This window comes from Heliangelus exortis, chromosome 3, assembly GCF_036169615.1.
Source record: "Heliangelus exortis chromosome 3, bHelExo1.hap1, whole genome shotgun sequence".
Classification (NCBI taxonomy): domain Eukaryota; kingdom Metazoa; phylum Chordata; class Aves; order Apodiformes; family Trochilidae; genus Heliangelus; species Heliangelus exortis.
In genome coordinates this window covers 5,049,206-5,067,741 of record NC_092424.1, presented here as the reverse complement: position 1 = coordinate 5,067,741, position 18,536 = coordinate 5,049,206, and the positions used below count along the sequence as shown (strand labels likewise).

Here is an 18,536-nt window from a genome sequence, read left to right as displayed (position 1 = left end):
GCCAGGAGTTTGTACACCAGAGGCAGAGGTTCCTGTGAAAAAAACACTGCTGAGACATCACCAGCACTTGGAAATTTGAGGGCACTTTCAAAAAAAAATCCAAGACTTACATAACACTGAGAAATGTGTGAGGATCAATGAAAAGGTAGAGCTGACAAAGTAGAATTTCCACTTCGGGAATCTGGAAGGATTCTTTTGCCAAAGAATACTGAATAGATAACTTGAACTCTGTTTTAGGAAGCCAAAGGACAGACATGCAGGGCCTGGAAAGCACCAGCTGTGCTATCTAGGATCACACCTGAGAATGTGCAGCCTGGAAGGCTCTGCATGAAAATACTTCCACAACATTCCCAAGCACTGGCTGACTGTGAAAGACCAGCTGCAAGTGTGAGCAGCCTCAGCTTTTTTTTTTCCTTCCCCTATAAGGTCTGCAGACCTCTTTTGAAAACTCAGCAGTCAGGACATATAACAAGTTTAGAACTTTCCTGAAATAGACTATGTTCTTGTCTTAGAAAAACCCATACTTATTTTTGTAACTTGAATGCTTTTAAAAATAAAAAAACCACTCCCACAACCAGGGAACTATTTGTTTGCTTTTCCTTTAAAGAAAGAGTGAAGATAAGCAACAGAATAGATCAAGGTGCAGTAAGCAGAAAATCTTTAGAAGCCAGGAAGGTCTAAACTATGCTGTACAACAAAACCTTTCTACTTAAAAACCTCTCCTGTTAGGTGTCCATCATTGAGCTAAATACTTACATTTTTACAAGAGAGGCGTGCAGGAGAGAAGGCGAAGAAGAGAAATATTGTAGGTTCCAAAAATGTAAACTAATGTTGCAGCAGAATATAAAATAATTGCACCAAAGCATACCCCCTCAGATACCTAAAATCACAGCAACAAGACTGGACAGGACCTGTAATTAAGCATGGAATACAGCTGATTAGGGAAACTCCTACACCCAACCTCCACCCTGCAACAAAAAAAAAGAAAAAAAAAAAAAAAAGAAAGAAAAAAGGAAGAAAGAATGGAAAAAGAAGAATGAAGCCAAAGATGATTCTCAACTGGGCATCAACTCAAGATGATGTAAACAAAACGCTGAAAATCAGTTCCAGACAAAAGAAAAATGGGTGTCATAAAACAGTAGTGCAAACAGAAAATCACCCTGAGAATACCAAAAGTATTGCTTCATGCTGTAGAATATCAGGCATCCAAGCAAAATATGACCCTATTTAAGAATTATTCAACACAGAACATGCATAAGAAGCCTGAGAGAAGGGATTAATGTCCTCCCCTCCTTCCCCAAATAGCTACCTTGTATACTTCAGAGAGAAAACATTTAAAAAAAAAAAAAAAAAAAAAAGACAATGTAAACTTTTCAGGGTGAAGCACAGAGGCTTTTAGTTTACTGTGCAATCACTGCTTTCTCCCACTCATAAACAAGAACTAAATTAAAACTAAACTTTAAATTACCTTTCTACAACACATGCATCCCCCACAACACCACTCAAAAGCAGCAGCAGTATTGACAGCCACGAACCAAGGAAATTCACAAGAAATGCACAAATGCAACATAAGGAGTTGCCCATCTTTAAAATTTGTGAGCAAGTTAGAACAAATTCATGCTGAACACACTCTCCTCAATCCAGCTACTGGAAGGAAAATCTCTGTAAATAGAAAAGCTTAGATCTGGTGTGCACATTTACACATGATGACATTCTAGACTCCTGAAAGCCAGCAATATTTTAAGTTAACATTTGGCAAAATTCTGGTTTGCAGCTTATTTTTATTTACCAGACATAGAAGTTAATAGCTGGCTGGTCCCATTTCTTTATGCAGAATGAGATGTTTCAGACATCTGATATTAAGTAAATATATCAATATGAGATCAGATGCATTCATGTCTCAAGAGCACATAGCTGTTTATATTAGATTCTAGATAAAATATGTAGTTATCTTTACCAATTCATATTTTAAAGGCTTCTCATAATGGTATCTTGTTTTCTGGGAAAAAAAAAAAGTTTTCCTGTTTTCCCTCTCCTCCCATTTTTAAGTCATAAATAACTTAAGGTAGATCAAATGAACTGGATGCTGAGAAAGGAATGTGTTTCTCAGGACTACTATACTTCACAAAATCACAAAAGCCCAAATAAAAATTCATTCAAAAACCTCAACATAGTTCTGCTGAGCACAGTTTGCAGCATACAAGTTCCTTACCTCCAAATATCACTTCCTTTAGAAAACATGGAGGACTTGATAACTTCTGGAGCCATCCAAGCATAAGTCCCTGCTGCACTCATTTTGGTTGTTCTGTGCCACTCTCTGGCCAGACCAAAGTCTGTAATCTTCAGAGTTTTATTGCAAATGTCATCGTGGTCCATCTTCTCTAGCAATAAAACTGCAAAAGATAAGAGTTGGTGAATTAATAAAATGAGAATCAAATAAAAATACCCAGGCCTGCTATTAATTTCACATGCAACTTGTACTGCACCAATAACTATACTTTCAATGTGACAATATCATTGCAATTTTTGTAACTATAATTAAGGGTTTTGATAATTTTAGGCTACTCTAAGCTATAAAAGCAAAAAATACCCAGTGTCATAAGTTCTTTATGCAGCTGTGTGAGCAGATATTAAACTAACACAAAAAAGCCACTTTAAAAAAAAGTGAAGTAAAGCACATAGGTTTAAGACAGCCCAGAATGCTAACATCCCATGGGTGATAACAGCCTATAAAAAAGGTATTCACTTTGGAATGAGATTATGAAGTAGTAAAAATGGCAGTAGCAGTAAAACGAATACAAATGTTAAGTATTCTTATAAAAGACTTAAAAAGCAAAGCAGGACATAGCACATCACTGGATAAGTTCAATTCTTAATGCTGTACTCCACACTGGTTCCTAATCATCTCAAAAAGAATTTAACAGAACTCAAAGAGGCATAGAAAAGGACACAATCAAAACAGCATGTTCACAGCTACAATAATAGAAGTACAGAATTATTTTGGTCAGTTGGAAAAGATCTTTGAGATGAACTTCGACTGAAAACTCAGCACTGACACAGCCACCACAAAACCATGTGCCTCAGCACCACATCTATTTGTCTTTTAAGTACCTCCAGGGATGGTGACTCCACCACTTCCCTGTCCCAGACAACCCTTTCCATTATCATGGAATCATAGAATCATTAAGGTTGGAAAAGACCTTCAAGATCATTTGAGTCCAACCATAATTCAACCACCACAACTACTACACCATCTCCTGAAGCATCACATCTAAACACTTCTTGGAGACCACCAGGGATGGCAACTCCACCACCTCCCTGGATGGCCCATTCCAATACCTCACCAATCATAGAATCCTAGAATTGGCTGGGTTGGAAGGGACCTCAGAGCTCATCAAGTCCAACCCTTGATCCACTCCCGCTGCAGTTCCCAGCCCATGGCACTGAGTGCCACATCCAGGCTCTTTTGAAATATCTCCAGGGATGGAGAATCCACCCCTTCCCTGGGCAGCCCATTCCAATGGCTGAGCACCCTCTCCATAAAGAAATTCTTTCTAATGTCCAACCTAAACCTCCCCTGGCACAACTTGAGACCTCTTGTGCCCTCTTGTCTTGCTGAGAGTTGCCTGGGAGCAGAGCCCAACCCCCCCCTGGCTCCAACCTCCTTTCAGGGAGTTGTAGAGAGTGAATCTTTCAGTAAAGAAATTTTTCCTAATATCTAACCTAAACCTGGCACAACCTGAGGCCATTTTCTCTTGTTCTGCAGCTTGTTACTTCCTTACAGGAGAGGAGACTGACACCTGCCTCACTACAGCCTCCTTTCAGGTACTTGTAGGAAGTCTCCTCGTAGGAGGGTCTGCTTTGAGCCTCCTTTTCTCCAGATTAAAAAAAAACCCAGTTCCTTTAGCTGCTCCTCAGAAGACTTTGTGCTCCAGACCTTTCACCTGTGTCATTACCCTTCTCTGAACAAACTTTAGCACCTCAATATCTTTCTTGTGGAGAGATGCTCAAAACTGAACACAGTACTCGAGGCGCAGCCTCACCAGGAATGGTTGAGAGTCAAGGAGTCTTCCCTCAGGAAAAGAAAGAGCTGAGAATGGAATCTCTAACACCATCTATGGAATGAATATAGGAAACAACTATTCCTGGTTTCTCAAGCCAAGAAATGGACACCATCAAACAAAAATTAGCAGATAAGAATCAAACACGTGGCAGTTGTTCACACAACACACAAGAAGGTGAACTTTGGAATTCTTGGCACAGCATGTGAATACCTTTACTTTGCATAGATTCAAAATGCACCCAACATAAAATTCACAGAAGACAACTCCATAAGGAGCATTTACACCAAAACCAGTGGGATAAAGTCACAAAAGCCCCCTGGGCCACATATCAGCATGCCAGGGGAGTTAGTTTGGCTTGGGAGCCCAAAATTGGCAACAGGAGACTGGACTTGGATCAAGTCCATGTTACACTATATCCACTGCACCTTCCTGGAAGTTAAAGAGCACATTCTCTTTTCTTTTTCTTTTTTTTTTCTGTTGCATTCTACAGGGTGTTTATAGTGTCCAACTTGTTCTTAAAACAACAGTACTGGCAGAGTCACAACACAGCTTCACAAAATAGCACTAAAAGAGAACTTGGTTGCTGTGTTAGAGCTGACAAGGAGAAAGACAGCAGGTGTAAAGGAATCTTTATTAAGATGTCAATTTTAAAACCATATTCAGCTCCTCTGGCACTGTGGTGGTAACCTTAACTTTCTTTTAAACTGATCTCCTGGGACAAAGATGAAAGGTTAAATGACAAAGAAGAAGAATTACAAATGTGTTTTTCAACTACATATATGGCAAAACACAGTACAGGGAACCCACTAAAAAAGATAATGAAGAATTACTTTCCCTTACAGGGGAAAAACTGGTAACTTTGCATTTGCAATTTTAAGAGATAATTTTTCCTGGTACAGATTAGTTACACTCTTACAAATATTTCAATAATGGCAGCAAGTCCAAAGGAAAAAAAAACCCAAACAAAAAAGCCCCACACATTCCATTTTCAGTAAGCTTCTTAACACTGACCAGAAGAACTGAAGGCCAAGAGACAAACCCATAGCTCACCAGTCAGTATCACCAGGAGAAAATAAATTTATACAAGCACAAGTTTTTATACTTTTATACTTGAATCAAAGACCTATTGTTTGCTACTCCATTTCAAACATGTTCAGCAGAATTCTTGACATTCCTTGTCAGTCAATGTGACCGAAACCAAAAACAGTCAGTCTTGCAAAAGGTAATAACTGGCATGTGGCCAAGTTTCATCCCACAAAGGGCCAGGGTTTCTTAGTTCAAACTTCCCTTTCCGGCCAGTAGCCAGGAAACCAGCAATCCCAGCCAGAGATTACTTAGCAGCTGGGCAGTAAAAATGCTCAGCATAGCTAAGTAGTGCTCCAGGAGTGCTTCTCTCACAGCAGCCCAGCAACCTTTTCTGCAGCATCCTTCTGGCACTTCCACAGCTTCCTGGCCCTTCCTGGCTGCAAACCTGGGAGAAGTCACTTTTACAATCTCATACCTACCCCCCCTGTCCACTCCCCCCCACTTGTTTCTTTCTCAGATCCCTTAAATTGTCTTTTCAGACTCCAACACACAATATTATTAAGTTGGGTAAGAGCCACTTGAGCACTCTGCTTTAATTTCACCATTTTTCAGTCTATTTTCCACAAGGAGTAAGGTTCATGCAAGTGCTTTCCTTCTGGCAAACACAGAATATTTAAAACACCAAAGCACATTTGAAAATATATTCAAAACTACCAAAAGATCTCAATTAGGAATATGGAAGTGGAGGAAAAAACATGTCCATCCCATTTATTTTCACATGAGCAAAACCAAAGACTATAGATGTTTCTGAATGATTAAAAAAACTAAGAGAAGGAAACTAAGTTGACTGTGAGAAGACTGTCTGCAAACTAAAATAAAATGTCTCACTGGACTGTTATTCAAATATTGCAAGTCCTACAGCCAGAACTAAACATTTGATCCAATATTTTAAGGCTGTACATTTTTCCTACCACTTACACCATTTTCAACTCAGTTTTGAGTTTAGCACACTTGCCTCTCACTCATCAGAGTGAGAAAAATGAAAAATTGATGGATGTAATATGGCACATGTCCTAAAAATTAAAGGCACTACTGACAAATGTAGCAAAGATATTGCTGTTTAACCATATAGATTAAGACCCCATATATTCTTAAACTGTCTAATATAACTAAGAACTTGGAAATTCACATATTACTTATCCTAGATTACTGAAGGAAGTAGCTCATAGAATTATAAAATAACTTGGGTTGGAACAGACCTCAGGATGCCAGGACTAAAGTAAGAAAGTGTAAATCTACTACCAAACATGTTTATGATTCTACAGAGTAATAGCACTCTGACAGAATAAAAAGAAACATCTGTATTCAAAACAACTGTATTACAACCATTCAACTACAGACATGAACTTAAGTCATGTTAGAATAGATTTAAGAAAACTAATTAAGGACATTTATTAATAACATTGAGATGCAGAAAAAACAGAAAAATTATGGCAAAGTTACATTAAAATAGCTCATATCAAACTAATCTTATTTGGTTGTGACAGATGGCTTCTTAGGAAGGGATAGGGCAGCAGTGAGTACCTTTTGGGAAGTTTAACCACACAGACAGAACAAGGAAATTCAAAGAATCCCACACAGCAGCTTTGTAATGGAAAATCAGGATCCAGGTTGTATAAAGTTTTCAGGATACAGAGGAATCATAACTGCTTTTTAATTACAAAGCAAGTTTGCTTCACGTGCTGATCCACTATCAGGGTAGAAGTAGAAGGTGCATTTCAAGAACTAACAGAAAAGTCAGAAGATACCCTAAGGAAAATCAGATCATCATACCAGGAAACACCCCAAGTTAGAAGGGATCAATCATAAAATCTGCAGCTCTAAAAAAAGAGATGAAAGAAGAAGAAAAGGCTATTCTGGCTAACAGAAGAAAAACCAAAACAGCAGCTACACACAATTGTGCAAGTAGCCTAGCACTAAAAAAGGGCTTTTTTTGGTAGAAACAGGGAAGTAACCATAGAATTCTGCAATGCATAAGACCTCATATTAAATACTGCATGGCTGGAACTGCACTTACGTATTCAGCAAAAGGAACTTAAACTGGAACAGACATAGAAAACAGATATAGAATAGTCAGGATCCTGTAATGACTTTTGATTTAGTGTCTTTCCTTGGAACAGGCTGCCCAGGGCAGTGGTGGAGTCACCATCCCTGGAGGTATTTGAGTTGTATAGACAGAGTTGCCCAGGGATATGGTTTAGTTAAGGTCTTGTCAGTGTGAGGTTATGGTTGGACTGATGATCTTGAAGGTCTTTTCCAATCAAGGTAATTCTGTGACTGAGATAAAAATCAGAAAAGCTTGTTCTTTTTGCTAGGATAAAACAAAGGTTGAGAAAAGTTATCAGAAGACAAGTCAGCAATATCTAGGAACAGGATGCAGACCTAGAGCACTTGTGCTGTTACTGATAAAACCCTTTCCCAGCTGCCCTGGCTGAGCCTTCTGAAACAGACCCCTGTGATTAAATTCTGGTTTAGATCTGGAGCTCCAAGGGTGGGGAGAGTCTCCTAAAAATGTCAAGGTAGTGTCTCTTTTGTCCCACCACTGCAGAGTAAGGCACAGTTAACTCCTAAAAAAAAAAAAAAAAAAAAAAAAAAAAAAAAAAAAAAAATCACAATATCTGATACACACTCCTGACAAACACATTCCTAAAGTAGCAATGCCATTAATCTTTCCTAATTTCTTTCTGGATTATCATGGTTACAGCTGGAGTCTTTTTCTATTCCTCTTGCAGCAAACAGTGCAAGCACTCATGGGGTAGCAGAATGCAGGTGAGATGGGCCTGAATACTTCTTAAAACTAAACCTACCCCAAAGTCACCCAACACCACAGTGGAAATGGACCTGCTGAGTCAGCCAGTGCTGCCCCAGCCCACATTCCTCTAACAGAACCAGAACCATCTCTCTGCTGAACCACTGCCATTCCCACAGAAGCTGCTCTTGGTCAGGAAATTTAGGCTTACAAGCCAGGCAGAAGTCCCAGTAAAATGCCACCCAAATGCTCCCAGTTCCCCCCTCCTTTTTCCATGCAGTTCCCTTTCTTCCACTCCTTTTCCAAGCTCTCTCCTCTGGCAGGAACATTTGCTTTGAGCTAGAGAGAGCAAAAGGTGAGAAATCACCTGCAGCATCCATTTCTGGCCAGGTCTGGACAAGAGCTGCTTTCTCTCTGCTCCAGTCTCCCTTCTTGTGAGCTTGGGTTGAAATTTTATTGGGGGATGGAATAAAAAAAATGGAGAGCCTGGATATGGCTGTAACTGGTCAAGGAATAATAAACAAGAGGACATTGAGACAAATCAGATACCTGGGGTGCAAGCCTGCTCTGCTCTACCAAATCCAGACAGGTCCAGAACTGCACCCCCAGTGCTTCCTTCAGGACTAAGGTGCAAGTCTAGAGAGGAACTGAAAGTATTTAAATGGTAAGCATTTTGTTTAAAGCATAATTTTAAATAAAAGGCTCGCATTCTTGCCTCAGCTACCCTCCTTTTTATTTCTTAACATCCACATAGCTTAAGAAATGGTATTTACAGCAAGCCTGAGGGGAGCCTGGACAGACCTCTAAGTTGGCAGAATACCCAGGAAACATCCACCCAGCACTAAGCTCTTCTAATGCAGGTTATTTCCAACAGTTCTGTTTTTCTTTTTAGTACTAAAAATTTACCTATTTTATTTCTCCAAGTGTATCTATCTCAAAGTCCCCATTTAATATAATATTTAATTTGGAAAATTTCATTAAATCATAAGAATTTGTGCAGTTAAAAAAAATTCATAATGCACTCCAGTACTTTCAGGTGAACATTTTCAGTTATGAGCCATTTAAACCAATTGAGTAAATGAGGCTACTCAGGGAAGCCAGGTAAAAGCACTGAACACCTTTTTCTGATAGTTTAGATGTACCCGATTCAAATTATCATTTCATGCTTAAATTTTAAAAAATATCCACCTGAATTCTCAAGTAATTTCTGTTCCTCCTATCCTCTTTATACCTTCTGCTGTACTTCCTTTACATTATCTACTTTTTATTCTCAATTTTTTACTAAAAAGGAAACATTAAAGCAACTCTATTTTCTCAGGTTAGTTATTTGCTACCTTATGTGCACTTTGCTAAATAGCTGACTATCATGGTTTTCACAAATTTAATTATTATATTTATTGGCACAGCTATTTAAGCTACTATGACAATAGGTAAGGCTGCCTGCATTACCACTACATTTACCACCACTGATAAAGTCATTCTTAGAACACACCAGAAAGAAAAGAAAGATGCTATATGTATATATCTCTATATGTAAATTGTTCAGACAATGCTGCTACTGTTGTTCATCCCCCTTGCAGCCAGGTAGCTCCTTTTCCAACTGTTTGCAAGTGAATCTGGTTCCTGCTAATTCACTAAATAAACACTCAGCAAAACCAAAAGGACAACCTTGTATCTTTAGCTAACAGTCAGGGAAAAAAAATGCATTAGAAGTTGCAGATTCAAAGAAATACAACTTGTCAGTATTAAGAGATTCACCCACATTATTTGGAGCTCCTTTCGTTCTGATTGGAATTAGAAATTACAATTAAAATTAAATTTTGACACTTCTTCCAGAAGCAGTGTCCAGTTTCTAGCCTGCAAACTGAACTACCCCAGTGAAAATAGTAAGTGTTTAAACTACAAATTACCAATTAAAGTGAAAATACTGATCACAATATCTTCAATACATACAAATATTTTCCTACACAGCTCTGCTCCTTAAATACCCTGCTTTCCTCCCATGGGTTCTGAGGACAACTGTTATGGCTGCAGCTGATTTGTCATTATCTTCCTAGACTAAGCTTAGAGCTCACCACCTGCAGGGGGATTTCATCCTTAAAACACTGGTTACACATGCAAGAGGCAATTCTCTGCTTTTTATTATAGGGCTACTCTGCTCCTCTATCACCTATGTCCCTTCACAGCAAGCAGGCACATAACCATTTCTAAATTTTCACACTAAATTGAAAACAATTTGTTATTTTCACACTAAATTGAAAACAATTTGTTCTTTAATGTATTTGTCCAAAAACATCTATCTAAAAAAAAAAAAAAAAAAAAAAAAAATCCTACCTCACAGGAGCCAACATATATATAAAAAGAAATCCTGAACAAAGTGTTCCCAACTGGAAAGTCAAAACAAGACAAGACTTGCCACAAAAAGTCCTTGACAGCAAGAATTGACAAATACACACCAACCCCATAAGGAAAACACATGCCACAGCAGGACATGTGGCAGAAGAAAACCACCAAAGTGTAAGAATGACAGGGAGTCACCTGGCTATCTGTAGGAAACAAAGGGGGAAAAAAAAAGAGAAAGAGGAATGAGAGATTTCAACAGCTTCAACACACCTTGCATCACCATTTTTTGCTTCCCTTTCACTTCTTTAACAGCCATTATTAAAGCAACTTTGGGCAAATGGGAACTTGAGAGAAAGAAGCAGTTTTAACAAGTTTCTGGCACAGGCTGCAGATGCTGGGAGTTACTTCACTGCCTGCCATTTACACTTCACTTGTTGTCCAGGTAGCTCTGTAAAGCAAAGCAGAATTTTTTGTTGTGCCATAAGAGGAAGGACTAGAGGTAACAAGCCTGTATAATTAAACATGTGCCTAATCAGCAAGCAAACAGCAAATCATCAGTAAATTCTAAAAAACGTAGGATTTGGATATTGCATCAGCAAAAAAAGCAAAAGATGTCTATGCTAAGCATTCCTAATAAAGTATCAAACTCAGTTCTTCTCTTCAAATATGACATTTAAGAAAAGTTACCTCATTGCAGAAATTCCTCCATCATTTTAAAATTCCACTGAAATCAGTCAACCCTGAAACTCAGCTTTAAGCCTCAAAACATTCAGTTATCCAGCACCTACCAGGCACTTCCCTACTTATTTGAAACAGTAATTGCTTTCTTTTAAGCTCTTTCTTCTTTGCTTGCTGTTACTTTTTAAAAGGCACTTATGCAATTCAGTGAACAAATGCAGGTAGATTACAAAGAAATACTAAGGAAAAACCCAGCAATAATAGCTAGATGGTGAATCAGTCCTTCCTAAGATATCCTTCTGGTTTCCAAGTCTACAAAACAAAGTGGCTGTGTATCTATTTGTTAAAGAACACCTTGTTTGTAATAGTGATTTATTTCTTTTTTTAAGGAGCTTCTTCCTATTCCTAAAAAAACAAAACTCAAGGCAAACTAAAGTTATTCAAACTGCAAAAGGAATCTTAGGTAATACACAATGCTTTGGGTACAGTTCCCTCCTACAGAAACTTTCAGAAAACATTAAATCACCACCCTCAGAACAAATTCAAGACCTGGCCATTCCCTTCAAACCAAAATAAAGCAATAAAGCCAAACAGTAAATTCACCAAGGCAAGGCAGCTGAGGTTTATAATCTCAAAAACTGCATCAAGGGGGAAGAGGTAGCAGAGGTTTCCTTCCCTCAGAACTAACAAGTTAACTTATTTATCACTAGCCAAATCACTTTTTCAAGATTTAATTAAAAACCCAAGAATACTTCATTTGAGTTTGTTTTGGATTTATTCTTGGGGCTGCTTGGAGTGGGGGGGCATTGCTTTTTTGTTGTTTGTTTCTGTTTTTTAAGGAAATAGAACATGACTTGATACAACTTGATATTTCAGGCTAATCACAATATATGGCTTCTGAATACATAAAAGCACTTACATAGCTGGCATACTTTTCCTGATTGTAACATACTATGTTCAGCTATTATGTACCACCTTCCTGCTTTATTTTTTGTGATCTACTGCAAGGTGCTTTTGATGTGTTGAAATTGGGATATTTAATACAAAAAAACAAAAAACAAAAAAAACAAAAAAAAAAAAAACCACTTCAAAATAAAAGGCAGTTTGGAAAAAATTAATACATGGATACATAGATAAAAACTGAAAACACATTCTACCTTTAAAGAGGACTTACTAACCCACCTGAAGCATAAGCCTGTAGGCTGATGTCATTAAAATATCTCTCAAGTTATAGCTTCTCCTGCCATACACACACTGGCTCCAGGTAGTGTTGGGAGATCCATCTAACTCAGCAGAAAATTAACCCTGCAAATAAACCAGCTTAAGAGTATTTTTCTGCTGGATCCCTCAGCTGATCTAACCCAGAGGTACTGACCCTGCCAGGCAGATTCTGCTGACGTGTGGGATGGGGGAGAACCTGTGCCTGGTAATGGGTGGAGAAACCTCCTTGCTCAGCCAGCTGCTAAATGAAGCCACACATCACTTGCTGGAGTGAGAAGTCAAGCAACATTTCAGAATTAATATATCTAAGCCTTCAAGACTTTGCTTTAGTCAGAGATGTAAAGATAGAATCCACCTTTGCTACTTCTTCCCATTATAAAAATCAACTTTGAAATTTACTGCTGAAAAGAACCAGTTGAACAAACTTTAGACAGAAAAATTCCTCCATCCCTTTGAAGGTGCCTGTAGCTTATGAATCCAGAAGAAGTCTGGTTGCAGATGCTTAGTCAAATTAAGTCACTGAGTTCCTTTAGAACCTCATCAGTTAACATGGAATTCCTTTAATATAATTTCTGAAGAATTTTAATAGGTTACATAAAGAGCTCTGAGTTAGCTTGCTGGTTTCTCTTATATGTAAGATTTCAAAGAGTTTTATGGTTTTAAAACAGTTTTTGCTAACCAACCTGTTTCAAAGCAAAACAGGAAAAAAAACCCGGATTTTATTGTGCTCACTTTCAAAACAAAATAAAAAAAAGAGAAACTTATTGGGAGGAAAAAAATACATAAAAACCGTTACTGTATTCTGTGGGGTGGGATTGCTGTGTTCCACCCTTCCAGTTTCATCAGTAGCTGAAGCCCCTCAGGACTGAGCATTTCCAAGAACTCTCATTTTCTTTAATAGCAAAGGCAAAATGCTTATTTTGAAATGAGAACTCTGCAAACTTGGCAGCACTCTCTTGGGAGGAGAAAATGGAAGGGAAAACCTGCCTTTTGCCTCTAATTAGCATACAGTCAGTAACAAATTTTAAAAGTGTCATTTTTTTCTTTTTACATCACACAGGAGGAAATAAGCAGAATTAGTTCCAAGAACAGTGGCATCTCAGCCAACTTGAAAGGAAAACCCCAAGACTGCCTACACATTCCAAGCTAAAATATAACCAGTTCCAAGGGTTAATTTGTCCCATCATGAACCACAGCAATGAAGCAGTTACTCCTGGATTTTTGAGAGGGAAGGCTGGCTTATCAGCTCCAAGTTAATAGCACACCTGCTATAGCACAGATTTTAGTCCCTATGAAGAGAACAAAGCATGATTATGTAGCAAACACTGGCATCTCTAGGACTGATTTAACTGTAGCTATGACCCCACACACACACCAAAAAAAACAAAACAAAAAACAAAAATAACCCCAAAAAAACCCCAAACCAAACCAAAAAAAGACACCAAAATTTGAACATCCACTTTTAAGTTTAATTTTAAGTTTAAACATCCGCTTTTAAGACATTAAAATTTAAACATCCACTTACTTTCTGATACTGATCTGAGGGAAACTCTCAATAACATTGTGAAGTAAGGTAAAAGTGGTAAAATTAGTTTTAAACTGTCAATCCAGGAATGTAAATTCCTGACTAATTGTTACTTTGGTACTGCTACTATAGACAGCAGAGTAGTTTGGTGTTTAATGTATTTTAGTCATTTTTATCTATAAATATGTCATCTATATTTCTGTTGATTTCAATGCCATGATTTTGCCTCTTAAAAAACCACCACACAAATCCCCCCTATAGTTCTAAAAAATAAAATTACTGTACTTTTTAGACACATTATTACTGAAGGTCGTTGGGATAAATTTCAGTGCTTTAAATTTTAGGAGACCATCAGAAATAAAAACTCAAGGACAGAAACCACCCATGCTGCAAACACTCCTTGCAAACGTTCAGTGTACAAGGCCATTGTGTTTCAGAACTTGAAACACTGAAGCATGTTTAGAAGAAAGCTTATACTTAGTGATAAGAAAACTTACAGGCTGCAAACAAAAAGCCATTCTCTTCTAAGGTCAAGGAAACCACAAAACAGCACTCACCATCTAAATACAGTTCAATGATGTGTTACTCCTCTATTCTTCTAAGGTTGCAGAATGTAACTTTTTAGTGGAACTTTTAATATTTGGAAAAGGGTCCCAAGGCATGCGTTGTGTTTGTGTGAGGGAATAAAATATTTTTTAACTGAAAACTCAGTGATATCTCAATTTTTTCTAACACCACCAGTGCCCAAATCCCAATCCCATTTTGCATTTTGTTTAAATACAAAACCTCATTTGGTCAGCAGTTAAACTTATTTCACACTGTTCAGGGGAATGAACAAAAACTGTGTAAGTATAATTAACAGCTAACAGGGAGATGCTCAGCTGCCTTTTCCACTGATTTCTATGGAAATGGGTAGCTCGCTCAGGGCAAATTTCAAAGGCAGGGAGGTGACCATATTCTTAGGGCACCAGTTTTGGGGGAAAAAAAAAAAAAAAAAAAAAAGTTATCACACGGCTTGAAGTCTTCTTAAATACACAAATTTTACAAATGCATTGACACAAAGTCCTACATTTCTACTTTTAATGCCACCTCCCTTGCCCCCCCCCAAACCTGTTGCATAAAAGAAACCTTCTAGAAGTCCAACAAGGAGCAGGGAAAAACAAATCAAAAGCCTTCCCAACAGCCATAAACGAGTGTCTTATTTAAGTGTCTTATCATGAGAGAAAGAACAAAGACTGTTAGAGGTGAAACACAGGAAGAATCAAGCAAGATCCAGAAAAAGATCAAAGACACATTATTTTTTAATAAGTAAAGCCACCTGTTAAAGATGAAGAGTCTCAACACCAAAAAAGGAACAATTCTATTCTTGTCAGATGGATATAGTTGGGTAAACATTAAAATGAAAGCCTGTATTAAAAATGAGGTATTAATAGGAGTTTTTAAAATTTTAAAATAATTATATTTAGCTAGTGTATCAGCCTAGAATCTTGTTTCCTGCATTAAGGACTGGATCTATATATACTTGAGCCTTGTTAATTTTGAGGGAATTTGTTTTAAATTAATGAGGGTTTTTTTTCCACCTGTTTAAACTTCAGATATGAGAAAACATCAAACAGCAGCAAATTTAGAAGATGGTAGATTGAGGTCAAATAAATGGCTATTCCAGTTAAGTCTTCATCTACAAATAAAATTACTAGATACTACTCCTCTTCTGAAAGCTTACAGACTGTAGAAATTAATATTGTGCTATAGTGAGTTCACAAATTTTCATTTGATATTGTATTAAAAATCACTAAGTTGCTGGATATTCATTTTAAATGCTGAAACACAGCCTTCAACCAGAAATTAGCCTCTATGACATTTTAGTGCTAGTTATTTCTAGCTAGTTAGTTAGAAATATAGTTATTCAAAATACTCCTTTCTTGAATTGCAGCATCCCTTTCTGAACACAAAATATACAACATATAGCAAATAAATACATCAAGTGAATATAACATGGGCAGAACATAAAGCATTTCCTTTGATGAACTGGAAGAAGACAAACTATAGCTCAAGGCTGCAAAGCTCTCACAGAATCCAATGAGCCTTCAGGGTCTTTGAAAAAATAAAACACATAGCTACGTAGTCTGAGCACACATCAAAACCTGGAAAAAAAAAACAACACTGGAAGCAATGTTTTATGTAACAAAGTAGAACATTTCCAAGCCAGTGACAAAATTCTACAATATTACCAGTTTGCATGAGGGTGGTTTGATTTTTTGTTTTTTTGGTTTTTTTTGGGTTTTTTTGTGGATATTTTTTTTAAGACTACTAAGTGGACAAGGTTATTAAACTAGAGCTCCTTCCTGCTATATACTTCCAGATGCTTCAGGATGGATGATCAGTTCTTATGAGATAATAATGCAGCATTATTTAGCAGAAAAGCACAGGGCAGAGCTAGTGTCACCCACAGAGATGGGGGGGGAAGTCAGGGTACCTAGAATAGTTTCTGGCTTTATACAAGTTAAGTACCTAAGAATAGTGCAAAGCAGTTAAGTGCCCTGGCTTCCTAGAGGAACACAGCATGGAAAAATACAGCATAAAAACTTTAAACTGCTAAATAGGTTCTGCCCCCACTATTTTATCTGCCTGACATTAGTCAAAAGCAATACCTCATTTCCTGAGAGATGGTTCCTATGGGTTTCATGGAAGTCAGCTGCCTCACAGAAGAGGAAATGCAGTTAGTTCTACCAGAATTAAAAAAAAAAAAAAAAGGGTTGGTTCCTCTCCAGACCTCAGAGAGTCCAGTTAGTAGGAGCCTAGAAGCAAGCCAGGTGATACAAGGAGTTTTAAACCAACTACAGAATATGCAGCCTGCCAGAGGAGGTGGCATTACTGGAAGTGGGGACCCAGAGGGGACACTGAGGATATGGAAGGAAACAGAAGAGTAGAAATTCCAGAAACCTGAGAGCCACCAGGAGGAGAGGGAGATGCAGAGTACACATGGGCAAAAAAGCAGGATTTTTTGTTTTTAAGTTTTGTTACAATACAACAGGTGAATGGTCATTGGCACAGTGCTATTGACAGAAAGAACTAAAAGTCTCAGTCCCATGAGAGAACATCTTGGAACTTCATTTCCAGATAAAGAAAATAAGGTTGAAGCTCCAATCTGCTAAAATGGAATCTCATCCCTCAAATCAAAGATAATTATATTTTCATTTTTAATTTTCTTCTAACCATCATAAGATACTTAATTTTCAAGCATTAAGTAACATCTAAGCAATCCTTACAGCTGTAGCTGCAATGTGATCAGGTCTTCTCCCTTCAAAACAGAGCCAAGAGACAATTATGCACCCCAGTGATGTCAGGATAAATAAAATCAGTTCAGCAGATGTAAGACAGGTTCAACTCTAGTTTCTTCTCCTCAGTCTGAAGTTGCAAAGTGGAGAAGTTAGTGGGAAAGTAGCTTTTATGAGTTCTTGAAAACCTATGCATCTTCTGATACAGGTTTTTAGCACAATAACTTCAGCAATTCTGCTGCAAATCACCTGTAAAGAGCAGAGAACCAGAGGTGATTTGTTTCTCAAACTCTGGGACAACTTCTCCAATTAAAAGCAACTGATTCAAGAGTTCTGTCAAACCACATCACACTTCCTTTTAAGGTTTTAAACCCAAGTTATTTCTACTTTCTGACTGTTTTTCATGAGATCAGTATCAGATTAAAGGGACTGTCCACTTGTTCTATGTTTCATCCCTTCAGATCTCAAGTATTTGCTCTCACTGGCACTGCCACATCCACAGCTTTATTCAGCAATGGTGGAAACTCAACTGTCCTTGATGATTTCCAACAAGTAACCCAAACCCCACACACTGTGGAGAGCAGAGGGCTACAAAGGACCCTGGGATGTCAGAGGAGCTGGTGAAATGCCAACCTCTCCTGGCATCTCTATCTACAATAAATAAGTAGAACTTTATCAGGTTGGAGTAAGTACACACACTCTGCAGAGCATCAACTCTGTGCTTCACTTTGTGCTCACAGAGGGGTCTGTCCTGTAAGTGAGATGTTCTGAACTTCTTGTAATGTTTCCTACAAGTACATAAAGCTGCTGCACTAGAGATAAAGAGGTGGTGGTTGGTTTTTTGTTTGGGATTTTCTTTTGTGTGTTTGTTTTTTAATGCAGAGAAGAGTTGCAAAGTCTGAGATCAATCCCAGAAACACAAACCTCTGCTTTCTCTACACTAGAAAGAAAAAAAAAAACAATCAAACAAAAAAACCTTACTTACACTATTTAAAAATACTACAAGCTTTTTTCAAAATCCTAAAAGGCTCCACTGAGCCCTCAAACAACCACAGGTCTTGTAACTAATGGGGTGTTCTTGCCCATAAGAAAGCAATTGGATTCTACCAGAGAAAAAAAGTTGCCCTTTTAAAGAGTCAGCAAAACAGCTGAGATGTGCTAAGTTGCCACTCTTTTAGATGGTTATTTTCAGGAGAACTTAACTTTTTTTCAGAATCACCTGGCACACTTAATCAAGACTAAATTTGTAGCAAGGAAATACAGTTAAGTATGTTCAAGTATTTCACAATTTTTTAAATATTTGCCTTTCAGTCTAAGTATTTAACTCAGAATTCCTTGACTATCCATGACAGATTGAAAAACTTCAAATTTTCCTTCAGATTGTTTCTTGAGATTTTAGATAGGTAAAGTTCACCTCTTAATCCTTTATTTTAGATTACCTCCTTATTCTACAGATTATCTCCTTAATCTATAGAGTATATCTAAGAACATAAGAACTGCTTATGAGGAAGTTATTCCCAAAATAGTCTTTTTGCAGAGAAACTTCTCACCACGACAGCTGCATGAGGTTTTATAAAGCATCCACAATTTGA

General features: G+C 37.7%; 1 protein-coding gene across 3 annotated transcripts in view; it reads right to left on the bottom strand.

Annotated features, from left to right (window-relative positions):
• MAP3K21 (mitogen-activated protein kinase kinase kinase 21) overlaps positions 1-18,536 on the bottom strand; it is a 42,232-nt gene that overhangs the window by 20,021 nt on the left and 3,675 nt on the right. For all 3 annotated transcript variants that reach the window (XM_071738992.1, XM_071738993.1, XM_071738994.1), the window contains exon 2: positions 2,213-2,393. In XM_071738992.1, the coding sequence (XP_071595093.1) occupies positions 2,213-2,393 (181 nt within the window). The remainder of the gene's footprint in view (positions 1-2,212; positions 2,394-18,536) is intronic.